This window comes from Eumetopias jubatus, unplaced genomic scaffold (genome assembly GCF_037043125.1).
Source record: "Eumetopias jubatus isolate StellerSeaLion01/CBP00866 unplaced genomic scaffold, mEumJub1_p1.0 scaffold_8, whole genome shotgun sequence".
In the NCBI taxonomy this organism is placed as follows: Eukaryota; Metazoa; Chordata; class Mammalia; order Carnivora; family Otariidae; genus Eumetopias; species Eumetopias jubatus.
Window position 1 is genome coordinate 131355388 of NW_028274814.1, and position 26280 is coordinate 131381667.

The 26280-nt window shown below is 54.2% G+C and overlaps 1 protein-coding gene across 1 annotated transcript; it reads left to right on the forward strand.

Annotated features, from left to right (window-relative positions):
* The first annotated feature begins 1396 nt into the window (after positions 1–1396).
* CSF2RB (colony stimulating factor 2 receptor subunit beta) lies at positions 1397–25212 on the forward strand. Its single transcript, XM_028115312.2, has 14 exons — positions 1397–1885; positions 8131–8368; positions 9346–9469; positions 12032–12222; positions 14873–15024; positions 15108–15276; positions 15760–15895; positions 16069–16226; positions 17366–17505; positions 18485–18647; positions 20118–20208; positions 20405–20462; positions 21320–21423; positions 22067–25212. Exons 2-14 carry the CDS (start codon positions 8293–8295, stop codon positions 23211–23213), a joined length of 2709 nt encoding a protein of 902 aa, XP_027971113.1. The 5' UTR covers positions 1397–1885; positions 8131–8292; the 3' UTR covers positions 23214–25212.
* Positions 25213–26280: the final 1068 nt, after the last annotated feature.

Genomic DNA, 26280 nt, shown 5'->3' on the forward strand with positions numbered 1-26280 from the left:
AAGCCTGAATCCCTCATGGATGGAATAAGCCAGGCTGTGCCCCCGGGGAAAACACCGATCCCCCTTTTCCATCTTCCCTGTAGAATGGAGTGGAAGGTGTGAGGATCCTCTTGCTGTCGAGGGAGCCAGAACAGAAGGCTCCAGACATTTTATGGAGGCAAGGGGTCAGGGGAGGGTGAGGGCGAGGGTTTGGAGTGGAAAGAATAGGGTGCTGAGTCAGAGTGGGGAAGAGTGTCTTCCAGGGGCCCCTTGAGAAGAAGACCTCTGCCCAAGGCCTCCAATGCAAATATGTGAAAAAGCATGACTGGCCGGGGCCTCACCTCCCTCAGAGGCGCCCTCAGACAAGGTACGGTGTGCCCCAAGTCTGGTGTGGGAGGGCAGCTTCCCCCGCAGGCCTGCCCGGGAAGGCTTTGTGATCGCCTCTGGCCAGGCCTAGAAGACACACATAGGTTGTCAACCAGGAGCCGGATTCCTCACCGGTGTGGGTCCCCTGCCCTCTCTTGGTGGGCCGGGGGGGGAGGGGCAACCCTCCCTCAAGGTGACAAGACTGAGCTTCTCAGCAGAAATGCCCCGTGGCCTGGAGAGCCCGGCGTTCACGTGGGCCTCCTTGAGCCTCCGCGCTCCCACCACACAGGAGCACCCTGGCCCCCAGGAGGGCCTCTCTCCTCCCAAACAAGGCTCCCAGATCCTGCAGGTACCACTCTGCCCTCCAGCATGGGCTTTTTCCACCTTCCCCACCCGCCGTGGGGCATTCCAAGCCATTCCTGGCCAGGCAAACCCTTCCGGCAGGTCCCGGCCCCTCCCCGCCCCTGCCACTGCACCCTCTTCCCTGGGAGGTGTCCCCTCCCCTCACCAAGTCTCTGTCCCCGGGGAAATGGCACCACTTTTTCCTTCTGCCCGACTCCAGTATGGCTCATGGAGCACTGAGTGTCTTCATTTAAAATTTCATACTTCGTTTGTTGTGGATTTCTTGTGTTATTTTTTACCATATTGCACTAAAATACTCTTTATTCTAATTACTGAGTGTTTGGGTACCCCCTTACACTTTCCGCCCAAGGATGTGCCTCACTCGCATTGCCTTAGCCCCAACCCTGCTGTGCTCTGCAGTCACTCATTCATTATTCCCCCACAGGGTCACTAAGAGCCTCCTCTGTGCCTGGGCACGTGCTGGGTGACGGGCATAGAAACACGAGCCACACACGAGGCTGTGCTGGGGCTTTCCATGCACACTGAGGACTGTGGGACGGACAGGTTGGGGGGTGCAAGACGGACACTAGGGAAATCACAGGAACACGGGCTAACACGGGTTGGGGGGGACGCCTGGCTCTGAGCATCTCATGCAGCATTTCATTTCATTCTCTCGACAGCTGCCTGTAAGTGAGGAACAGGTGGGGGTCCCGAGACCCCACGAAGTCACACGCCGCCGCCCGGTGATTTGCACAAGGTCACACTCTGTGCGGTCGTAGAGGTGGGAGCCCGCCTGGTGGCATTGTCTGGCTCCGGACGGACCGGTGCCCGCTCTGGTTATCGCCGCCACCTCCCCCTGCATCCTCCCAGGGGCATCAGGGAGGGAGGGCTGCATGAAGCAACTTGGCACCGAGCTCACAGAGATGAGTAGGAGTGAACAGGGAGCAGTACTTGTGGCTGAAGAAACATTTGCAAACTCAGTAAGGCCTAGAGAAAAAAAAATCGATATCTCGGTGTCCACAGTTCTCAGAAGCTGGGCGATCTTGTGAGGAGTCACAGAAACCGGCCTGGCCTGGTGTCGCTTCCTCTTTCTGCTTCTCTGTTTCCTAACGACAGCGTCAGCATAAATAGGAAGCGCGAGAGGCTCCCTGTCGCCTGGACACTCCGGCAGAAGGCTGAGCAGTCCCACCGCAAAGAGGTACGTTCTGGCTTTCAGGGGTAGGCTCAAGGGGAGGGCTGGGGGAGCAGGGGGTGTCTGGGCTGGGAACCAAGGACAAGCAGAGCCTGGGGGTGTGGAGTGGGCAGGTGTGGCTCTGGGACTTGGGGAGCCAGGGGGCGAGGAGACAGCCCGAGTGTCCGTGTGAAGGACTGTAAGGGTGGGGAGCTCACCTGTGGAGTCCCCTGTCCTGGCATCAGGGGAGGGACGCCAGGGGAGGTGGAGAGCTCCGGCCTGGTAGTCACACACTTGCCGTGTCTTTGCTTTGCTACGAAAGTGTCGCTAAGATGTTGGTGGCAGTGAGAACACCCTCTCCCTGCCCCCCGGTTTCTGCCTCCTGGTCTCTGGAACGGGAAGAGCTCTGATATCCCTGATACCCTGGTTTAGAAAGGGAGAGTGGGAGAGCAAGGGCGCGGTCGCGCTTGTGGTTGTGTGTGTGTCGTGGGGATGCAGGGGTGCAAAGAGACTGGGAGGCAGAGGGGGAAACCTGGAACTTTGTCATGTTGCGGCCCAGAGCTTGGTGTGGCTTTGGAAGCTCGCTTTGGAAGATGAGAAAGGGCCCGGTCCCCTGCGAAGGGACTTCTTTTCCCCCTGGAAGAAAGTGTTTTGGCTGGCGTACTCGACCCTGAGCCTCTGTTGCTTTGTGGGGTTCGGGCCCAGGTGTGGATGTTCTGTACCCAAGTGTGCGGGCTGGCGGGGTGCAGGGGTGGGGGCGGGGGCGGGGGCGGAGAGATGTCTAGGTGTAGCTGCCGCAGGGTGTGTGCAGGTGCGTGCATTTGCCCTGGGGATGGGGGTGCAGGTGTTCCTCTGGTCCGCACAGAGGTCTGAGCCTGTGGGGCCTTGCCGGTCAGGCCCCAGTGACAAGTTGCAAATGTACAGTTGCTATAGGGTCTTCAAAGACCCTATAGCAATTTTGTATCACCAGGTTCTGATTTTCTCGACTTCTCACCTTTCCCGCTCTCTAATCGTTTTTTAAGGAATGAAAGCTTTTCTGTTCACTTTTGATCACTTTTTCCCATTCACCAGTTCTTCTCCTTCTCATACCCACCAATACTACAGGATAGTTGAGTTGTTTGATGAGCACATTTAATACTAAGTGAATACATGGGTATCTGCTTTATCAACAGTTAGAATGATCCAGAATCATGTAACACAAAAGAGAACACACCAGCTATCTCTGTCCCCTGGTCCCAAAACATCTTCTGAGCATGCTGCAAGTATATAGTTTTCCTTTGTACATAAATGGGATTATAATATACATAGCGCTCTATGACTTATTTTTTTCACCTAATACTACATTTAGTCAACGTTCCGCAATAACACATATAGATTTAACTGATTTATTAACCCTAACAAATAGGTGGCATTAATTAGTAGGGGTACACCACAGGTTACCCGATCCCATATTAATATACATTTAGGTTGTCTCCAATTTTTCCACACCTGCAAAAGTGTTTCTTTTGCAGCCCACATGTCTAGGAGCAGAATTGCCAAGCAAGAGGTTGTGCATTTAAAAATTTAATAAATATTGTCAGATCATCCTCAAAGTAGCTGAATTAACATATACCCCCACATTCTTGCGTGAAAGGCCATTTTTTTTGGTGGGGGAGATAATCAGTCTTTAAACTGTGTCCAATGGATGGATGAAAATGATCTGATTCTTGCTTGGATTTTTCCTTTCCCTGATTATGGGTGAAGTTATACATCTGCCATATATGTTTGTTGGCCGTCCGGGTTCCTTTTATGAAATGTATGGAGATGTTTTGTCCATTTTCCTGTGGGTTCTTTAAGGTCAGCTTATTTAGCTGACCTTACTATAGGATATCTTTTACATATTTACTGCAGACGTGGCTCATTTATTAGGTTTATTAACAATGTATTTACATATGTTTTAATATGTTTCCAGATAATCACTTGGCTTTTTTCTTTACCATGTTTAAGATACTTGTTTCATATAAAACTGTGCTAGTTGTTTCTAACTCAAATTTCTCATTGTTTTTCCTTTATGCTTTTTGGATTTGGTGTCTTCTTCAACCCCTAAGGTTAAGGAAATACTTGAAATGCTTTTACCATTTCAGTTTTGACTTTTAGATCTTTAATTCACCTGGAATTTGGAGGGGCAGGTAATACATAAAGTAGTAATCTAACTTTAAACAAATTATCAGCTGTCTCAACATCATAATTATGAGTATGTAGCCTCCATGATTAGAAATGCCACTCTTACCTCCCAAATTCCTACTTGGTTATTTTCCTTACTGTTTTCCATTCCATCTGTCTACGATTACATTCCCCATTATTTTTCTGGTGAAAGAACCCGTCTCTCATGTTTGGTTTGTTATAATCTAGAATCAGTTTGTCACGCACTTTAAAAATCCTTTTGGAGTTTTGATTTAGATTGCATTGGATTTAGAGATTATTGGGGGGGATTGACCTCTGGAGATGGCAGTTGTGGGCAGCCTTCCCCTGTTGGTTCCTTTGATGAGAAGAACACGAACATTTTCCTTTTGACTCTGACGTCACTACAGATTTCTAGTAAATGTCCAGAAACGCCAACATTCCCTTCAATGTCTCCTTTGCCGAGGTTCATCTGTTCGTTTGTTTCATCGGGAATGGCTTTTGTATTATCGAATATTGAGAAGTATCTGTCAAGATAGCCTGATCCTTTTTTCCCTTTTAATCTATTGGCCTGTTTCTTTTAATCATGAGGAGATTTCTTAATGGCTCTTCATCCGTTTCTGGAATAATCCCCATGTGGCCATGATGCATTCTTCTCTTAAACATCTTTATCAGATTGTTCTATGACATTCTTTTTGTCTGGAATGAATTTGTGTTTTGCCTTTTTTTTTTTTTCCATCTCCAGTTTTTATTCCTACCATTAAATTTCTTCACGAGTTTGGAAATTTTGGTATGCATGTTTGTTTTGAGTGAAAATGTGTTTGCTTTTTCTCTTTTCTTTTCTCCCTCTCCCTATCAGTCTTTTGCTCCCATGCTTACCTCTCACTCTTAGTGGTTTTTAGCCCTTACATTTTTTTTTAAGATTTTATTTATTTATTTGACAGAAAGAGAGAGACAGCGAGAGAGGGAACACAAGCAGGGGGAGTGGGAGAGGGAGAAGCAGGCTTCCCGCTGAGCAGGGAGCCCGATGCGGGGCTCGATCCCAGGACCCTGGGATCATGACCTGAGCCGAGAAGGCAGACGCTTAACCGACTGAGCCACTCAGGTGCCCTGATTAACCCTTACATTTTTAACACACGTATTGAATGTATATTTTCCCTCTGCTTTTGGGTGTAATTAACACACATATGCTTCTCCAAACAAGACATGATCTTTAGCTTAAAAAGCTTTCAGTTCTCCTTTGCTTTCCACCCCTAATCTGACAGCCGACTCCCACATTAAGATCATCTATGTTTTACTTCAATATTGTGATTGTGAATTCACTTATTTTCACTTTATAAATAACAATTCTTTACTCAGTATAAATCTTATTGGCTTCTTTTCTTACCACTAATTTCAGTATCATACACTATCTTTCTTGGACAGTTTTTCTTTTTCCTGAAATACATCCTAGAGTAATTGTGTTCCTCAGAAAAGATCTGACATTTTTCTTTGTCTTACATTGCCAAAATGTGTTTTTCTGCCCTCGAGTGTCAATGTAACTTTGATTTTTTCAATGAGTCTAGGTTTAAACATATTTTCCCCCAGTATTTTCAAGACATCATTATCTATTTAGAGTTCAGGATCACTTGTGAGAAAATCTGACCAACCTGACCCTTATTCCATTGAAAATAATGCTTGTTTCCTTCTGGAAGCTTCTAGGAGTATCCTTTTACTCTTGGATGGCCAAAAGTTTACCAGCATGTGATTGAGTATGGCATTATTAAAAATGGAGTTTGCCCTTCACTTAGTGGACTGTTGTGTCTCCTTTAAGCCCTGTGAAGTTTTCTTCTATTTCCAGTTGCAGCTGTTTTGTCCCCAAACAACGGTGGCTTAACAATATGGAAGGTTTTGTTTTTGTTTTTGTTTTTGTTTTTCTCACATAAAAGATGTCCAGAGGTAAGCACTCTCAGGCTGGTATGGTTGCTCCACAGTGACGAGAATGATCCAGGCTTCCCTCTTTCTGTTGCACTGGGTTCCATCCTCAAGGTAACCTTATGGTCCAAAACGACTTCTGGAGCTCCAGCCATCACTTCCAAGTTGTAGGCTGGAAGAAGCAGGAGAGGCAGGAAGGCGAACATGGACCCTCCTACCTGAGCCATCTCTCTTTAAGAAGCCTTTTCTGGAAGGCACACCTGTTGTTTCCACTCACATCTCCTTGGACGATATTTAGTGACATGACCATACCTAGCAATAAAAGAGAGTAGGAAATGGAGTCTTTTATTATGTGTAGCACCAAGCCAAGCTGAAACTTGAGTTTATTTTACCAAGGAGGAAGGGGACAGCTCAGAAGCTGACACTGTCTGCCACATGGTTTGCAAGTTTAATATGATTTAACTTCTTATATTTAAATTTGTAACTAACTTGTTATTTGGGGATGGTGTGGGGTAGAGATTTAGGTGGATATGTTTTACCATGTTATTCCAGTACCTTAGCACTTTTTATATTCCATCCCTTCGCATTGATTCATGAATCCTCTATCACGTAGTACATTCTCGGGTAGAATAGAATTGCCTGGGCATTCTGTCCCTTGATCTATCATGTGTGTGCAACACACTGCTTTACTTACCGGATCTTTGCAATAAATTTTGCTACTGGGGAGAGCCTCCTTGTTTTCAAAAATCTCATTAACTGTCCTCACATATATATTTTTTTTCTGAGTTCCTATAAAAAACATCATGTTAAATTTTCTTTGGAATTGTATTAAACCTCTAACTTATTTTAGGATGAATCACTCTCTTTACCTATGTAGTATTTGTACTTGTGGTAAGACCCAGATAGAAGCTCTGGGGTTGCAGGCTAGTTCCAGGTAGGCAAACCAAGCTGTACCGGCCACAAGGACTCACACCCTTATCCGGTGGCATTGCCCCCATCTGTAGGTACTGAAGTGGACAAATACTCTCCTCCCCCAGCTCCAAACAAACCCACTCTTCTTTCCTGGGCCTCTTCTTCTTTTTTTTTTTTTTTAAGATTTTATTTATTTATTTGAGAGAGAGAGAGAGCTCGTACACAACCTGGGGGAGGCGCAGAGAGAGAGGGAGAAGCAGACTCCCCACTGAACCCAACTCAGGGCTCGACTTGGGGCTCGACTTGGGGCTCGACTTAGGGCTCAAGTCGGGGCTTGATCCCAGGTTCCTGAGATCATGACCTGAGCTGAAGTCAGATGCTTAACAGACTGAGCCACCCAGACACCCCTTTCCTGATCTTTTATCGGACTAACTGCTCTGTAAACATCACTGCATTGGGTTCCTCTCATGTGAGATATGTGTTTGTACCCATGTTACTGGTGCAGAGAACAAAGTTCAGGGTGCACTGGTGGTCAACCTACGTCACTGGCATGGGAGGGACTGAGCCTGTGCTGAAGGTCAAGTCGGCTGCATCCAGAGCTGTGCTTTTCCCAGTAAGACAGTTGCTGCTGCTGCTGTGTGTGTGTGTGTGTGTGTGTGTGTGTGTGTGTGCATCTTGAAGTTTCAGACAGTCTTACATGGAGAAAAGGAACCGCTGTCCTCTGCTCCACTCTCCTGGGTACTTCCCAGGGCTAGACGAAATGAAAAGAGGAAATCCCCAACCTTCTGCTGAGAAAAGGGAACGGGCCTTCTGAGGGTGGTGTGGGAGGGATGACAGTAAATGGAGGGAGGGCGGGACAGCACCAGGCCCTGAGTGTGTGTACGCATGGTGTGAGCACGCGTGGGATCCCACCCAGGGGAGGGCACTGTGGACGCCACACTCTGTGATTGCTCTAAGCAGATCAGGTCAGGGGCCCTCAGGGAGCTCAGAACAAATCCAATACCAGGGCTCCCTCCCAGGTCTTCCCATGGCCAGGGGATTGTACGGGAGTTCCTGGTGCACGACCAGGTGCGGACCTATTTCTGCAGAAGCCATTAAATGCATCTCCCTCACAGTCATGCCCTAGGCACTGAGGCTAAGCGGAAGGGACTGCCCTGGGTGCCCGGCTGAGGTGGCAGGGGATGCTGGAGCCCATGCATCACTCCTGGGTTCACTCTGCAACATGGGCCAAGTCCTGGGGCTACAGGATATGAGGGGCCCGCTCTCAGCTGGAGTCTCTTCTGCAGGCAGAATCCTGGAGAGAGGATTCACAGGAGCTGGGGACATGGGTCTGGCCTGGCCTCCAGCTGGGGAAGAATCCAAGATTCCAGGCCAGTGAGGACCCCTGCCCCTGCGCAGCACTGGACCTACTTGAGCTGGCCACCTGCTCATCCAGAGCTGCCCCAAAGATGGTGCCACCCCAGGGGCTGCTCCCCGTTGTCTTGCTGGCTCTGTTCTGGGGCCCCAGCATGGCAGGGGCCCAAGGTGAGCTCCGTTGCTTCCTCTCCTTTCCTGGCCCCTCCTCATAGCCGGTCCTTGAGCAAGGCCACCCCCACATGTCCCCCAGGAAGCCCCCAGACCCCTTCCTCCCTCCCTCCCTCATTTTCCCCCTCCCTGATCCTCTCTGCTCCCCCCCCGCCCCCTTCCTGGATTCTCATCCTTCTCCAGCCTCCTGAAAGTCCATCTCTGCTTGTGTGGCTTCTCTGTCCACACTTGTCTGCCTGGCACTCGAGCCTTCTCACCTCCAGGCTGGCCATTCCAGCCTTACGTCTGCCCCCACCCCACCCCAGACACTCTGCTCCCCTGATGGCCTTGACCAGTTCCCTCCTTTGGGCCTTTGTTCCTGGGCGCCCTGGGACGGGTGGTCTCTCCCTGCTTTGGTCCCGGCACCCTCCTTCTGCTCAAAAGCCCTGCTGGGTTGTTCCTCTGGCTCCTGAGGCCCACAAACCCCATCCCCAGGGGCTCCCAGAGAACACGGCTTCTCTGGTAACCCCAAGAACCACATTCCCTTTCCCAGCACGAGGCCCTGCAGCTGACCAAGAGCCCCGGGCCAGGGAGGTCCCATGGGGCTCTGACGTGCTGACTCTTCGGGGTGGGCGTGTGCCTCTCCTCCCAGCCTGCCCCAAGGTGTCCCAGGTCAGGGCCCGGGCCTGAAGCATGTGTCCCTTGTGGGGTCGGAGGGAGACCCTTTCCAGGAGCAGGGCACAGCAGGGGCCATGCCGACTAGAATGTGGTATTTCTCTCCGGGCAGGAGAGTCCACGGCCAGGGAGGGCCCTTGTACCCGCAGAACCTCTGTCCCCCTCAGGGCCCCCAGGGACTTCTGCCTAGCAGCCAGTAGCCCCTGTAGGACTCTCGGAAACCCCTCTCCAGCCCTGGGCATCGCAGAGGGGCTGGGAGGGGAGGTGACAAGGGACATCTTGAGGGGAGAGATGTGACCCCCTTTGTGCCTCTCCCTGGGCAGAGACCATCCCACTGCAGACCCTGAGCTGCTATAATGACTACAAGAGCCACATCACCTGCAGGTGGGCAAACACTCGGGATGCCCAGCAGCTCGTCAACCTGACTCTCTACCGGAGGCTAAATGAGTGAGTGACACCAGAGCCCAGGGGTCGGGGGACAGGAAGGGTCGTTGCTGTGTGGGGTTGTGCCAGGGTTGGGGGATGCACTGAGGGCCAGGAAGGGGAGGCCCCAGCCCTGGCTCAGGAGCTCCTGCTCCATTAGGCAGCCTGCCAGGCCCAGGTTCTGTTGTCTGATGTCGGGGTTTTGGGAAGAGTTTTCTACATTAACATTGCTGTTGATGACAGTGATGGCGATAATCTTATTTCATCACAATCGAACACAATTGCCCTGCAAAAGTCGATGTTAGATTGTCTTCACTGTGAGGTGGGCAGGGCACAGGTATTATGCCCAGTTCACAGACACGCAAACCAAGGCTGAGGAGGTGAGGTCCCTCTCCCGACCACAGGGCAGCTGACCGGCCGAGTGGGAACCAATGCCCTGTGTCTGGCACGGGGGGCTGGCCTCCATGTCTCCCCAAGGCCCTGCCGCCTCCAGAGTGTGGGTTTTCTCCTTCCCCTTCACGTGGTCTCCGGGGTATATACCATTTGGGAAGATTCCTTGCACCGTCCTGGGGTCTGGGGACAGTTTAACTCACATTAATAGAAACAATTAACTGGCTGGCGTCACAGGTGCAGGGAGACCCGCTGGAGGCCAGCCCTGGGGATGAGCGGCTCCCCACACCCCGCAGCAGTGCCCCTCAGCCCTCCCTCTGTGCCCCTGGGAGCCCCCATCTTCCCGGCTGTGGCCCACTTCCTCCTGCGCTGAGACATCCCCCCCACCAGGCACAAGAGAGGCTCCCGGCCCCCTCCGTGCTCACACCGCGCACCCACCCCCCTGCCACCTCCCTGGGTGCTCTCTGCAGTGACTTCCTACCCCAGACCTGTCTAAGGCTGCGCCCCGGGATCCCACCCGCTCTTGCTGCTAAAGAACATCACTGCCGCCCCAGTTCCCGCTCTCCCTGTGCCATCGACAGGCCCTCTCCCAGGATCATTCCCGATCCCTGAGCAAATGTGACCGGACTCCCACTTACCCCTGCCAACAAGGGCTGCAGCTCTGGGGGGCCTCCTGACCCCCATCTTCTTCAGCGGGGCCCATTCCCTGCCTCCCTTTGAGGTGACCCTCCTCCAAAGAGTTGTCTAGACCCACTGCGTCCCAGGTCTTTCCAATTATTCTGAACCCACGCCCCTGGGCTTCTGCTGCCCCCGTCAGGCCCCCCGGACTGCTCCTGCCCAAGGCACCAAAGCCCTGCCTGCTGCTAAATCCAATGCTCAGGCTCTGCCTCCTCCCTTCTTGACCGTGGGCAGCACCTGATGCGGACTGACCACCGCATCCTCAGGAAGCACGTCCTACTACTGGCTTCCAGCCACCACACTCTCCCCTCTCCTTGTGTCTCCCCCCTCTCCTGGTGTCTCCCCCGGCTCACCTTTTCTGTCTCCCTGTTTGCTTCCTTCTTTTGTCTCCAACTTGAAGGGTGAGATGCCCAGGGGTTCATCCTTGGATCTCCACTCTGGTATATCCTGATCCAGGGACAGAGACCCAGCCTAGCCTGAGGCTGTGCACTGGTAACTCTCACACGCTCACCAGCCGCACCTGCCCCTAAGCTCCAGGCCTGCAGGTGCACCTGGCTCTCCGCAGGTCCTTAGAGAAAGGTGTCTTCCACCCCCAATGTTCTAAACCAAATTCCTGCCCTGCCCCCAAACACGGCTCCTGTTCATCCCCACATCCCGCTTCACTAAATGAGAGCTCCCAGAGGCTCCAACCAAACAACTGGGAGGTATGTTCCTTTACCTTCTTTACCACCTTTCCTTCCCCACCGGTGCCTCTAATTCACCAGCAAATGTTGTCGGTTTCATCTTTAAATAGAATGTGAATTTGGCCAAGGCTAACATCACCACCGTGGGGCAAACCACTTCCTATCACTTGACTATTCCAGAAGCCTCCTACCTGGTCTGTGTTTTCAAGACTACCATCCTCCCCCCAACCCAATCTATCCACAACCCAGCAGCTAGAGGAAGCCTTTCAAAGCATATGTCATGATATGTCACTCCGTTGCTCATAACTCCACATTTGCCCCACTTGCTGTGACATCCAAATTCCTTAGATTCCTCTTAAACACTGCTGCCTGTCACCTTGCTCTACTGGTCTCTGCCTCCCACCCTCACAGATTCCACCCCATGCACACGGGGAGACTGCCTAGTCATACGACACTCCAAGCCTGTTTCTGCCCCAGGGCCTTTGCACCTGCTGTTGCCTTTGCCTAAACTCCTCTTTCCCCAGAATGTGCATGGCTCCCTCCCTCACTTCCTCCGAGTTTCTGCCCCAAAGTCACCTTTTCCACAAGGCCTTCCCTCTCTCCTCTATTTGAAATTGCACCCCCACCCCAGCCCTTCTGGCTTCCTTGTCTCCCTGCCCTGCTGTATTTGTCTATGTGAACTTTGCTCCATTTGACACATGACATATTTTATTCAGTCGTGTCACGTGTGTCCCCCTGGCCCTGGACAGAGCCCCACACATGGTGACCACTTACTGGCATTTGTTGAATGAGTGACTCTCCCTCACTGTGGGCTAACCATGTTATCTCCTGGCAGGGACTTTCCAAAGCCAGTATCTTGTGACCTTAGTAACGACACGGCCTTGTTAGACCACCCTTGTTCCGGCTGTGTGTCCAGAAGATGTGTCATTCCCTACGAGTTTTTCGTTATTGCTGACAGAGACTACTTTTCATTCCGACCGGACCGGCCTCTGGGCACCCAGCTCACCATCACTCTGACCCAGCATGGTAAGGCCTGGGATCCCCAGATGGGGGTGGCCCCTCAGCGGGTGGCCAGTCTGCAGAAGGGCCGGGGAGCGAGAGTCTTCACTGGCTTGGGGGTGGGTTTGGTCTCTTGAGAGAAGAGGCTACAGTCTTCCTGTGATGGAGGCATTGAGCAATAATGTGAGGAGGCCCTGGCCTATGGCATCTTCCTTGGCCTGGGCTGCCCCACCACCTGGAGCAGTGAAGGGTTCCCTTCCAGAACAATCCTTCCTATTCAGGTGGAAACTTTACAGTTCGAAAGCACTCATCACCAATCTAGTCTCATCCAATGTCTGCAACAGCCCAGTTTCAGATGAGGTGATTAAAGCCCAGTGAGGTCATATGACTCTTCCAAAGTGCCGCCCCTGAGTGGTGGTGACAGTGATGGACCAGCGAGCGTGCCGTGTCCACAGCGGCCCCCAAAATCAGTGCTCTTGGGTGGGTGTCAATGATCATTTTATGTAAATAGTTAAGTTTCACGTGACTGTATATTACACAGACACATAACCAGCACTTCAATCTCATTAACTCAATTGTATCTGTGCTCAGAATGAACATAAAATAGAGATGTTCGGGGGGATCATCTTTTTAAAGTTGGAATTCATGTGGTAAGAATCCCGCAGATGACTGGCTTTTAGGAAACACTGCCCAATATTATTTAATAATTACAATAATGCGTGGTGTCGTGCACTACTTTTTTTTTTTTTTTACCCCATTTCACTGATAATGAAATTGAGCTAAGAGAACAAAAACTTGCCCAAGGCCACTCGGATGCATGTGTGTGACTTAGCGTCCTGGGTCCCAAACACTGGGCAGCCCGTTGCACCTGCAAGCCTCAGATGGAAAGGGGGCTCCGGCCTTTGTTTCCTGCCTGTTTTCATCACAGCAGCGCCAAGCTGTTGCCCGGAAGAGGGGATGGGTTAGACCATAGTGAATTCATTTCAAACAGGGTCTCAAAACGTGTCTGATGGATGAGAAAGGGCCCCATCCTGGTGGGCCTCAGAGCATGCAGAGAGGCAGGAGACAGCAGAAGTTGAACAACAGGTGGATGCCATGCACTGAGGGGCAGTGGGTGAGGAGCCTTGGGTGGGGGGTGGGGATCAGGACAGGCTTCCCAGAGGAAAGAGGAGGGAGGGCTGCAGGGAGGGCTGAAGGGTGGGTGGGAGAATGGAGCAGGAAGAGCATTCCTGGTAGAGGAAACGGGCACGTGCCAAGGCTGGGAGACGGGAGGACAGGTTGGGGAAACCATCCATCATTTATCCCAGGATCTGGTGGCCTGGTCGCAGGGAAGGTGTCAGCTTAGAAAGGGGGGAGGGAGCGTGGTGTTTGCCTCCTGGAGCGTATGTTCAGCAAGGAGGTCAAGTTCCAGCCCAAACCATCTTGGCAATGAATCAGGGAGGCTGGCGGGTGTTGGGCAAGGGGACAGGTGTTCATCCGAGGCCCCCACACGTGGAGGTCTGGGACATTTCACTTCCTTTCTCAGGTTCTTGACCTGTGCAATGAGCTAGCCGACTAAAATTTCTCAGGTCAGGTGAATAGGTGTTTGCTTGGGTTCCTGGTCCATTCAGGGAGCAGCTTCTAGAGCTCCATGCTGAGAGGCATTCCCACTCCCTGACAGGCTCAGGGGCTAGTCGTGCAGGGACTGATGAGCCTGCTGTAGATGCAGGGGTGGGGGACTGAAGAGGGGGTTCCCTGTATCTGCTATTCCTGCCTTAAGATTTTCTAGAGGCTCCAGCGCTGCTATGGGCCACATCCAGCACAGAACATTTACATCTTGTTTGGACTCATTGAACTTTTTGTGCTTGAAAGTCACCCCTCAGCATTCAGACACAGAAACTTCAGGAAGGTGGGGGCCAGGCCATTCATGAATGAGTATGCTCTCCCAGCAGACAGATGCTTGCTGTAGGCTGATGGAATGGTTTCTTGAAAGGTCTCTGAAGGTTGCCTACATGTACCTATTCGTGTAGTCAGTCATCGTTCACTCACTTTGTCCCCCAGATTCCCTGAGCCACTACTCTCAGGCCATGGGGATAGAGAAGGGCGTCAAGGTCCAAACACTGCCACCCACGAGCTCCTGATTACTTGGAGGGGCAGACATGGAAACACATGAATGCACCAGGGTTGTAAGGACCATACGACGGGCTATGGTGGGACGGGAAAAGGAGTGAGGGATTCTGCCCAGGGGAGGGGAATCCAAAAGGAATTAAGGGGGCGACATTTATGCTGGGCTCTGAGAGGAGCAGGACCCTGGGCAGGTGGAAAGGGAAGGAGGGTGGACAGGGCAAGGGGGAGTAACACGAGCCACAGCGCCCTCTGCTGGGAAGGGGACCACACAGGGCCCTGGGGACAGGTGGGGACAGGTGGGGACAGGTGGGGACAGGGGTCTCCATTGGGAGCTTATTGCCAGCACTTCATGGAGCTTATAAGATATGTGCACAGCTTTTGTTCGTGTTCACAGTGAACCCAGACAATTTTGCAGGTGAAGGGCCTGAGGTCCACAGAGGAAACGGGTCTTGTCCAAGGCCACTCAGCTGGTAGGGGCAGCACTCAGCCTGGAGCCCATCTGCCCACACAGAAAATGCCGCCCGACAGTTATCCAGCCCCTTATGGGCCCTTGCCCCCCCCCTTCCTCCAGTGCAGGCCCCGGCACCCAAGGACCTCCTGATCAATACTACCGGGGACCACTTCCTGCTGACCTGGACGGTGGCCCTTCCGGGTTCCCAGAGCGACTGGCTGTCCAACCTGGAGTATGAGGTGGTCTACAAGCGGCTGCAGGACTCCTGGGAGGTCAGGACCATGGCCAGCTCCAACCCCCCAAGCCAAGGGACCGGCCCTGCGGGGCCTCTCCACTAACCCCTCTCTCCCCTCAGGAGGCCTCCACCCTCTACTTCAAGTCCTCCCAGGCCGTCCTGGCACCAGAGCACCTCATTCCCAGCAGCACTTATGTGGCCCGAGTGCGCACCCATCTGGCCCCCAGCTCAGGGCTCTCGGGGCGGCCCAGCCAGTGGAGCCCGGAGGTCTGCTGGCCCTCGCAGACAGGTAACACGGTCAAAGTTGGGGCAACGCCTTTCCGAGGGGAGGGCAGCTCGTCCCGCTCCAGGGAGTCTGTTCTGCGGGATTCCACCAGGCTCCTGTGTCATGGGTTTAAAATCGCTTCCCTGGGCCAACTCCCTCCGGGCCCCGGCCTCTGCACACCTCCTGGCTAGGGGCACTTTCAGTGACAATGACAGTAGCCTGATGAGCAGCTGTGTCTTCCCGGGTGTTGTGCTTCGTGGGGACAAACCAACATCACTGTGTCGAGGCCCCGAGCACGGAAAAGAGATGCCCTCCCCATTTTGCCCAGTGGGGTGTGAAGGGTCACGGGATTCACTCACCCAGCTGGCGGCTTCAGGCCACGTTGAAGCCCGAGTTTTTCTGGGGCCCAAGTCCATGATCTCTCAGAGATGAGGCTCCAGGTAGGCCCCCTGAGAGCAAAGGAATGAATGCAGGAGGGAATGAATAAGGGACTGTCTCCTCTCCCAGGGGACAAGGCCCAGCCCCAGAACCTCCAGTGCTTCTTCGATGGGGCCACTGTGCTCAGCTGCTCCTGGGAACTGAGGTCCGAGGTGGCCAGCTCTGTCTCCTTCACCCTCTTCTACAAGGCCAGCCCCAATGCAAGGTGAGGGTCCCCTTTCTCCCTCCCCACCCTTCCCCTCCCCGCCTCGACACCTTGCCCTCTCCAGGCCTCCCCCTGACCCTGGGGGCCCCAGCGGAAGCTACGGCTCCTCCCGAGGTCACATCTCTCTCGTGGCCCCTGCCTCCTTCTGCCCTCACCTCCACCATGATCCTCAGGGAGGAAGAGTGCTCCCCAGTGCTGAAGGAGGAGTTCCCCGGCCTCTACATCCGGCACCGATGCCAGATTCCCGTGCCCAACCGCAGGAACCACAGCCAGTACACCGTCTCCCTTCGACTGAAGGAGGAGGAGAAGTTTATAAAGAGCTCGGACCACAGTGAGTTTGCTCTCCCCCACCCGCCTTCGGCGTGGGTGCTCCTGCAATGGTCCTGTTGCGCGTCCCCCACATCAACTCAGAACTCCTGATGGCCGGATCTCCTGTTTGTCTCTGCCAACAAAACGCAGCCCAGTGAGCAAAGGGAACAAAAGTCATTCGAATCTCTTCTTGAAGTGCTCAAGAAGCAATAATACAACAATGACAATGGCAAATAATATGAAGGAAGATTCAACCGATAATCCCCAGGAACACATCTTTAAAACCTGTTCTCCCCTTCCTTTAGCTCTGCTTTTCTGTCGAGCTGCTCTGTGGCCCTTCCTGCCAACCATGCCCTCACCGAACTTTTCCTTTCGTGCCGTGATTGGATTTTTCTCTCTCGGGTTCCCAAATTCCTCCGCCAACGGATATTTTCCGTCTTCGAAATAACTGATCTATGATTGACTTCTTCAATCAGGGCTAGAATACGTGCAAAGAAACTGTAATTCTTCGCAGGATCATATCCCTGATTCTTCTTGTGTAGCAAGGACCCCATGCGAAGGAACCTCCTGCATGGCTTCTCAGGGCCCCAGGCTCTTCCACCCAGTCTTGAGTGTGTGCAGGAGGCCACAGCCCATCTGTCTCTGTCGCCTGGGTTGGAATCCACCCGTCACTCTGAGGGTCTGCCGGGTTACCCTCTTTTTTCCACCACTTGTTAGCTGCCTGTCCTTGGCAGGTGACTTAATCATTCTGGGGCTCAGTTTCTCCATCTGTGAACTGTGGCAAATGAATAGGACCTACCATGTAGGGGTTGCTGTTAAAATCAAGTGAAGGGATTCATGCAGACAGAGCCTGTAGGACAGTGCCTACAACATAGCTAATGCTCCAGAAGAGGACCAATTATTGGTGTTTTTATTTTTACTTAAATGTAAGCAGTAACCCATGCTTTGGGTCACCTCACTTCAAAACAAGTGTATCTCAGCATCTCCCCAGAGAAGGGCTGCTCAGGTCCAAGTGGACAGTATGGGGAAGTGGGGGTTCAAGGACCCCGAGATTGGCTGGATGCAGTTAGAGAGAGCACCTGTGACCAACATGGAATGAAAAGAACGTTCCTTTGGAGGCATGTTAGGAACAATGTTCCCTAAAGGTTTCCCTCCCTCCAGTCCAGATGGCTCAGCCGACACTCAATGTGACTAAGAGCAGAGACGGCTACACCCTGCACTGGGCAGCAGAGGAGATGTTCTACAAACACATAGGTCACACCTTCCAGGTCCAGTACAAGAAAGATGCAGCCTCATGGGAGGTGAGGACCTCTGCCCCAGAAGGGGCTTATACTGGGGTGGGGGGGGTGGGGTGAGAAAACACACAGGAGAGCCCCAACCTGCCAGGTGCTTGGCTCCCAGCAGGGGACCAGTCAGAGGAAGCCGCTGAGATGTAGCAGTCATGACCCTGTGTGGTTGGCTGGTCACTGTCCCCTCCCTTGGTGAAGGTCTGTGGCTCACAGAGGTGATGTGACATGGCCAGAATGAACTATGGGACCCCGAACTGCAAAAAGGATGCAAACATCAGGGCTCAGAGGGCAGAGAGACAAGCCGGATGAAGGGTTTTCCAAAGTCACCGAGGGACTCTTCTTCAGAAAGGTCTTCTCTGGAATACAACTGTGCAGCCGCTCTGAGCAGAGCTGCTCCTGATAAAGCAGGCAGGGCCCCAGCCCAGGGTTCCATCTCTGGCCCACACCCCCACGTAGCCTCGGGGCCTGTGTGCAGAACCTGGGGCTCCCCGTGGCCCAAGTCCGAAACCTCGGAGCCAGCCGCAGACCTTCAGCCTGCAAATAGGGAAACTGAAGCCAGGAGGGGCTGGTCAGTGGGGGAGCTAGGAGCAGGCCCCCCAAGTCCAGTCATGCTGCACAGCATTCCTGGGAAGGCCACAATTGGGGTCCAGGCTGTCCCTGAGGAGCTGGGAAGTTGGGGGGTTGTCTCAGAGTGAGGGTGGGACATGATGTGTCCTCAGGATTTCTGGGCCTTGTTGTTGTCCTAGGTCACAGGGATGCAATCCCCAGTCCCACCCAGGGTGCTCTACCTCCGCGAGCACTGGACTAGGGCCCTCCATGGGGGCTGGGGGGACTGCGTCAGACCTGGGGCTGCAGCTGCAGCCGGGGACTGATGGGGCAGAAAACCCGGGGCCCTGAGGTGGGAGGGGTTTGGGGTTGTGCCCTCCCCCCACACACACACCAGCAAGTCGCCTCAGCCTCAGCACACCTGCTCACTCACGTGTGCCCTCAGGAGAGCAAGACGGAAACCCTCCAGAACGCCCACAGCATGTCGCTGCCGCCGCTGGAGCCCTCTACCCGGTACCAGGCGAGAGTCAGGGTCAAGCCCACCCCCAGCGGCTACAACGGTATCTGGAGCGAGTGGAGTGAGGAGCGCTTCTGGGACACCGAGTGGGGTATGTCTCCCAGCCTTACCTTCCCTCCTGGGTACAGCCCAGCTGGGCAGAGGACAAAGGTGCTGTGGACACAGAAATGCGACCCCACCCCACCCGAGTATCCTTTCTTCTATGTGTCACTAGTCACACGAAGTGACACCTGGTGTGCAGCACAGACTGCAGGTGAGGTCTTGAGAGCAGCGAAAAGCAGTCCTCACCGTCGCTCCTCCCTCAGACTGGACCTTAGCCCTCTATTAATATGGCCCATGGCTTCATTAGCCTTTGTGGCAGCCATCACCTAGTGACCACTCAGCCCGAATTTCTAGTTACAGTTATCATGGCAGCAAACATCAGGAGCTATGGACTGAGGCCCGGGACTGGAAGGGTTTGGTCTGATTTCTTTCTGATTTTTTTTTTTCTTTTAAGTAGGCTCCACACCCAGTGCAGTTCAACGCAGGGCTTGAACTCACGCCCGTGAGATCGAGACCTGAGCCAAGATCAAGAGTCAGACACTTAACCGACTGAGCCACCCAGATGCCCCAGATTTCTTAATCTCCCCCATTTCCCTGCACTTGCTGCTTTCTATAGTGACCACCGGGAGACAAGTACAAGACTAGGTCCAGGAAGGAGGAGGTATTAGCAGCAAGGACCCCAGCCACACCAGGCTCACAGGGAAGTCCCAGAAAGAGAATTACAATTGAGTGGAAAAGAGGGCTGGACACCGGGCCTGAGAGAAGAGACCAAGGGAGCCCTGGAGGGGCCCAGCCTGTGAGGGGCTTGACGCTGGGGCTCCTGATGGGCCTTTACCCCTCCTGGTTCCTCCACCAGGTTTTTCCCATCTCTACCTCTCCAAACCTCCCTGTTACTTGAAGCTCAAGCTTCAGTGTTGCCTCCTACATGAAGTCCACTGTGTTTGCCCTGAGCTAGAGTCATTGCCCCACCCCCTCCTGCTACTGGAAAGAATCTAACCCTCTGTGTTTTTCCTGATGTGGGGAACAAAGGCAAAAGAAATGTAGACAAAATTAAATTTTCTTATAACCTGCAGTCTTTACCTCCCCCAACTCCAAAGTGTATAATCAGTCACTGCTCACAGTCCCTGAGCAGCCCTTCCTCCCACGGGTCCTGTCCCCGTGCTATAATAAAACATCTTTTTGCATCGAGGACGTCTCAAGAATTCTTTCTTGGCCTTTGGCTCCGATCCCCAGCACTCCAGTAGCTGCACATCACTTCCCAGCGCTTGAACCTTGTGTTGCGGGGGAGGGCTGGAGGTCGGACCATTTCCCCGCCCTTCTTAGCCCGTGTCTGGCCTTCCCTCCCACTCTGCACCCCAAGACAGTGAGCTGCTTCTGGAGCACCATGGCAGCATAGAGCAGGGTCTGGGAGCTCTGCCCCGGCCTCCCCTCCTCCCCCTCCTAAGCCTCCAGCTCTGTCCTGCCCCTCCCCCCCCCCCCCGATGCTAATGCTCTTTTTTTCCTTCCTGGGGCCCCGCAGTGCTACCCATGTGGGTCCTGGTGCTCATCCTGGTCATCACCACTCTGGCATTGCTCCCTGCCCTGCGCTTCTGTGGCATGTATGGGTACAGGTAAGAGGACTCCGTGATGGTTGGGGGTGCCCAGGCCCCCACACTGGCTCCCTCTAGTCCCTGCTCTGCCCCTTCCTCCCCGGGAGCCTTGGACAAATCTCGCCTTTGCCCGGGGCCTCAGTCTCCTCTCTGCACAGGAGTGCGGGGCAGCTTCCCTGAGGTCCCTGGCAGCTGTACCTCCCTGGTATCTTTCTAGGCTGAACCGGAAGTGGGAGGAGAAAATCCCCAACCCCAGCAAGAGCCACCTGTTCCAGGTAAGATCTGGCTGTGAAGGCGGCTGGGGTGGTAGGGGCTCCTCACTCCTGCGCCCATGTCCCTGTCCCTATGTCTTCCCTGCTTTCCTGTGGCTTTGAGCACGAAGCCTAGGTGGCCCAGGAAGGCTCCAGGAAGCTCTAAGAGGCGGGCCGGCACCAGCAAGCTCGGCTCTGCCATCCTCTGGGCACCTGCAGACGCACAGGGCTGGCCCTGCCTGCAGGGCTCCCGTGGAGCAGGGGTGGAGTGGAACGGGGGCCTGCTAGGAGTCAGGGGGCGCTCAGGGGGAGGTTCAGTTCTGCAGGGGCCGGTGGACTGACAGGAGGCCGAGTGGCTTCCCCGAGGACAGGACGTCGGAGGTGAGCTTTGGAGGATCCAGGGTGGTGCCAGGTGGGAGAGGCCAGCGGAGGGTGGACACAGGACCCCTTCGCGAAGGGAACTGAGAGGGGCGGGCAGTGAGGCTGGGCGCACATCCCGGATGCTGAGATGGTCACAAGGTGGGTGTCGTCGCCATGTGGGTCACAGGGACCTTTCGGTCAGGCACGGCCAGCTTGCCTGTGGAGGGGTCTCGTGGCTAGTGGGGAAGAAACTACGGTGTGGGTGTGGAGGCAGTGACACCCCAGATTTGTGGCCTTGCGAGAAGAAGGTCCCCATCCCCAGGTGCTCGAGGGCCCACGGCAAGTCCCAGCCCCTCTCTGGGCCTCTCCTTCCTGGTGTCCGGAGGCCGGGGCTGGTCCTGACCTTGCTGAGACCCTTCTATGTCTCGGGGCTCGCTGTATCCCCTGTGAGTCCTCACCGCCCCCCTTCAGCTTCTCGAGGGCCCACACACCCACAGCACAAATGTCCCTTCTCTTCCCAGAACGGGAGTGCTGGGCTCCAGTTCCCAGGCAGCCTATCGGTCATCATCAGCAGAAGCCCCCCACACAAGGAGCTGCAAGGCAGCTTCTTCCCTGAGCTGGATGGGTGAGTGCCTGGGCACGGGATCCCTAGGAGGTGGGAGGGTGGCCCCACTGCACACGCTGAAGGCTCAGAGGAAGTGGCCTCCGGCCTGTGGCTCAGGATGGAGAGATCCATGGAGGTTTGTTGCTCCAAAGCCACAGGCACACCGGTTGGGTGTCAGGAGGAACTTCCTGATTCCCCGGTTAGGGAGGGCCCTAGCTTGGACTTGACCCGAGGCAGAAGACTGGAGCAGATGACCTCTCCCTGCCCTGCTGCCCAGGAAGACTCCACACTGGGGTGCTGATGACATGGGTGGGGTGGGGGAATGAAGGGACGAGGGCATGACTGAGCATGCGTGGGCTGGGCACCCACCTGGTCCCTGAAGCTGGGCGGATGAAGGAGCACGGGGTGAGAGGAGCCACACCTGGTAGAGGAAGACCTTGAACAAGAGCATGGAGGCTGGCGGGCGAGACCCGCGGGGGACTGAAGGCCCGTGCCGTGTCCTCTCTGGGCTTGCTCCCCGACCTTGCCCTGCCCTGTGCCCTCTGTGAGCTCTGGGTGGGGCTGGGTCTCCCCCCTCCACCTCCCCACCACCCTCCAGCCCCAGCATGAGCTGAAGTGACTGCCCCAGGTGGCCCCAATGTCTCTGTGCCCGTTCTCCCCACAGCTTGTTCCCTGTAGACTACAGGCACAGTGAGGTGTCGCCTCTCACCACGGAGGACCCGAAAGACAGCCGTGAATCACCATCGGAGCCTGACACGACTCCAGCTTCCTTGGACCTGTACTCGGAGCAGGCCCTCGGCCCCCAGCCAGGCCTGTCAGCCCTGGCGGGCAAGCCCAAGAGCCAGGCTTCTGGCTTCGACTTCAACGGCCCCTACCTGGGGCTCCCCCATGGCCGCTCCCTGCCTGATGTGCTGGGCCAGCCAGGGCCCCCACAGGCAGGCGTGAGCCAAAAGCCGCAGGCTCCGGGGTCCCTGGAGTACCTGTGTCTGCCTGCGGGGGGGCAGGTGCAGCTGGTCCCACTGGCCCAGGTGATGGCACAGGGCCAGGCCAAGGATCTGGAGAGGAGCCCTGGCCCAGGCGCAGAGGGGAACCCCTCCCTGGAGTCAGGGGCAGGCCTTGGCCCTTCTGCACCCGGGCTGATGGTAGGCAGTCAAGGCCCAAAGAACAGCCCCAGCCCGAAGGATGGGGCCCTCACAGCTCGGCCCACTGGCTCCGGGGGCCCTGAGGATGGCTTCCTGACCTCTGGCTATGTCACCACTACAGACCTGGCTCTCCCCTTGCCCCCGGGGCTGCCTTCTGTCTCCACAGTTCACCCTTCGCACCTGCCCTCAGACCAGAACCACAGCCTCGATCTTAGAGTGGCTGGTGGGCTCCATGCAGGCCCAGCCCCCAGCAAGCCAGAAATTGAGGGCTATGTGGATGTCCCTCCAACCCCAGGCCAGTCTCCCAAGGCCCCTTTGGGCAGTCCTGGCCCTCCTACGGCCAGCAGCCCCATCCTAAGTCTGGGGGAGCCCAGAGCAGAGAGGGCCCCTGCCTCCCCACACCCTGAGGGGCTCCTGGTCCTGCAGCAGGTGGGTGACTACTGCTTCCTCCCTGGCCTGGGCTCTGGCCCTCTCTCACCCCAGATGAAGCCCTCTTCCCCAGGACCCTGTCCTGAGATCGGGGACCCTGACCAGGCGTCCCAGGCCAAGAAGGCCCTGGGCCAGGCCATTCCCCAGATGCCAGCCATCCGGCATTTCAAGGCCCTCAAGCAGCAGGACTACCTGTCGCTGCCCCCCTGGGATGTCGGCAGGCCTGAGGAGGTGTGCTGACACCCTCCAGCTCCTGGGCACATGAGTGGGAGGAGGTCTACCTCCCCTCCCACCGTTGGAGCAGACGGAGGTGGGGAAGTAGTCAGCCTCCTCCCTTCTTACTTGACCTTCAGCCAATCGATTCTCCTCTCCCCACTGCCTCCCTCTCTCTCTCACAGATAGACAGACGGACACAGACACACGCACATTTTTCTTTCATGTTAACTTACTTTTAGGTTCCAAATTATCAGAGCTTCCTGTATACTCATTGTATTCGCCCCTGGTTTTGGGGGGTTTTTTGTTTTTTGTGTGTTTTTTTTTTTTTTTACCAGATTTCCTTGCTTTCACCACTGTCTTCTCTTTTCACTGATTTACTAGTGAGTTTGAGGTCTGAGCTAAGCCCATTCTGAGATGTCGTGTCTCAGTCAGAGCCTGTTCAGATGCCGACGTGTCTGGTTACGTTGAGGACTTGGGTCTGCGGCCTGGCCCCGGCAGGCGCGGACGCTGCCCCAGTGTGGAGGGAGGCAGGAGGCCCCCTGGCTGGGACCTGGACGGGGAAGGCTCGGGAGAGCAGTGCAGGACCTGGCTTGCTGGTGGCAGGCCCTGCAGCCCCAGGTGCAGTGGCAAAGCCCCAGCATGATGGGTGCTCCAAGCACTGGGCGTGGTAAGGGGCATGCAGGAGGAGAACTGTGCTGAGCTCACCTGAGGCCCCGCCGGTGGCTCAGGAGGTAGGGACGGCAAGCCTGAGAGATCAGTGTGTGTGCCGCCCGCTGGCTACAGTGACCTGCTTTCTATTTCCCGGCTGGTGGGGCCTGCGGAAGCTGGGACGCGGAGGGGCGTCCAGAAACCACGTGCACTCCAGAAATGTTGGAACAACCGTTCAACAGAGAAAAAAAGGAAAAGGATCAAAGGCCTGGACCCTTTGGGGCTTTATAATCAGAGTCACACTGTTGCCCTCCCTCCAGAAAGAACTTAACAGCTCCCACCTCTCCCGGCCACGGCCCAGGGGCTTTGGATTTACGTCTGGGCCTACACAGAGGATTATGGTTTCTTAAAATCTGTGCCTTTCTGATACGCGAAAAAAAAAAGGCATTAAATCCTTTTAATTTGCATTATTTGATAACTATCAAGTTTGCACGCATTTTTGTATTTCCTGGGCATTCGTATTTTATGACCTGGCTAAGCCTATTAGGGACTTTGTTCTGTGGGGTGTTCATCTTTTCCCAATTAAGTTTTTAAAAACTGTTTAAATGCAGCCTTTCATGGATGGTGCACGGTTTTCCCCTAGTTGTAGTTTGTCTTTGAATTTTGTATCTGAGGCTCATAGACCTACACAATGTAGGCTTCTCTGCATGTTGAGATTTGCCAGCTCGGCTTTTGGTGCCCAATTTACAAAGGCCTTCCCCTGCCTTTGAAACTACATTGGTCCTAATTTATATTTTTTCTAGTTCTTGTGTTTCAAGCTTTTTGTGTTGAACTGTGATGGGTTTGGAATGTACGAATGTCAGAGGGACAAGCTTCCTTTATGTTTTCCCCGAACAAGTGGCCTGGGTGTTCTTCCATCGTTTGCTGAAACACCCACTCTTCGTCCATGTGTCCAAAATGCCAGTTTATGATCTAGAAAGACCCTGATATACTTAATGGTTTTCTAGGGTTTCAATTTTCTTATCTGACATTGTTCTCTCAATGGTACCCCACTGTTCCAATTGTTCTGGCTTTGTAATGTTTTAACAAGTGGCAAACCCAATGTTCTTGTTACTCTTGTTCTCAAAGCCCTGTTCAGTACAGCAATGTTGGGGGTGGGGGGTGCGGAAGGGATTATAAAAAATGTAAATATTTGCAAATAGTCACATGTTACAATAATAACACTTTAGGCTACTCTAAAGTAGAATCCTGTGTTATGGCGGAAGGAGGTAGTCCTACATGGATTAGAAAGATGTCCAAGGGAATGAATTCCAAAATGTTCAGACATGGTTAGCTGAAAAAAACTGCAATAAAATATTTTTATTGTACAACAAAACCCAAACCCTAAACTTGTGTCTCTTTATGTTGGAATAGCAGGGGAGGGGTTGTGGTTTGAAACCACAGTTGCATTAAGGAGGATGAATTCTGTGAAACAGAAGGGCCTGTGGGTCTTTGAGGCTCCAAGGCAGGCTTAGGGACAGTGTAGACAAGATGAGAAATGCAGCGCCAGCAGAGTGAGAAGCAGGTGGAGGTCCTGGGGACAACCCTGGGCGGAGCTGGGCTGTAAGTCAGGACCTCCTCGCCCCAGAATTGTTGCAAGCCTACCCTGAGGGGAGGGACCTCCTGGAGCTTTGCCCTAATAAACTCAGCGAGAGGTGGATTCCAGGTGCAATCCATTCCCGCTCTAGAGCGGTTGAATCTTGAACCCAGCCTCATCCCCCTCCCACTTGCCTGGTGGACTTACTGTGTTTCTCCCAGTTTCTTTCTGAGAAAGAGCAGTCCTGGTTTCAGTGGGGCTGGGCTCGGGAGGGGAGCTTCCCCTATCAGAATATGGAGCATCCCTGGTAGATTATGAAATGTCCGGAAGGGGAACCGGATGTAAAGGGGGGTTGGATTGTGTGTTTGAACCCTTAGGCTGCAGACAGCAATCCCACGCAGGAAAGCCAACTCAGGGTGGCCTCCTTATCATTGGGCGGGGGTGTGTAGAGGTGAGGGCACGTGGATTCACGGCTAATGAGCTCACAACAAATGCTGCGCCAAACGGAGGATGATTGGAAACAGGACCCGAGGAGTAGCAGGAAGTGGCCGTGTTCTCTTCCCTGGGCCCCAGGGCTGGAACGTGAGCGTGGGCCGAAGAGTGGCTGCCCTTGTCCAGAAAGCTCTCATAGACGCTAGAGCTCAGCTCAGAGCTCCAACCTTGACTGAGCCTCTGCTTGGTTGTGTCACCTTTGGGGGCCACTTGCCATCCCTGAGCCTCACTGTGAGGCCTCCCCAGCTGTAAAACTCAGGTTCCAGATGGCATCTGCCAACCTGTGCCCTGAGCCTGGCTCCCCCCAGGTCCCAGGGTTCCCTCTTGCCCTCATCACTTGGCTGATGTCCCTACAAGCAGAGCTCAGGGCACCGA

What these genes read in the sequence shown, in the direction of transcription:
- CSF2RB (XM_028115312.2), top strand. Translation starts at nt 8,293, where the DNA reads ATGGTGCCACCCCAGGGGCTGCTCCCCGTTGTCTTGCTGGCTCTGTTC. An exon ending in CTGCTGGCCCTCGCAGACAG is followed by an intron (nt 15,277 to 15,759) that starts GTAACACGGTCA and finishes CTCCTCTCCCAG; the next exon opens with GGGACAAGGCCCAGCCCCAG. An exon ending in TGTGGCATGTATGGGTACAG is followed by an intron (nt 20,209 to 20,404) that starts GTAAGAGGACTC and finishes GTATCTTTCTAG; the next exon opens with GCTGAACCGGAAGTGGGAGG.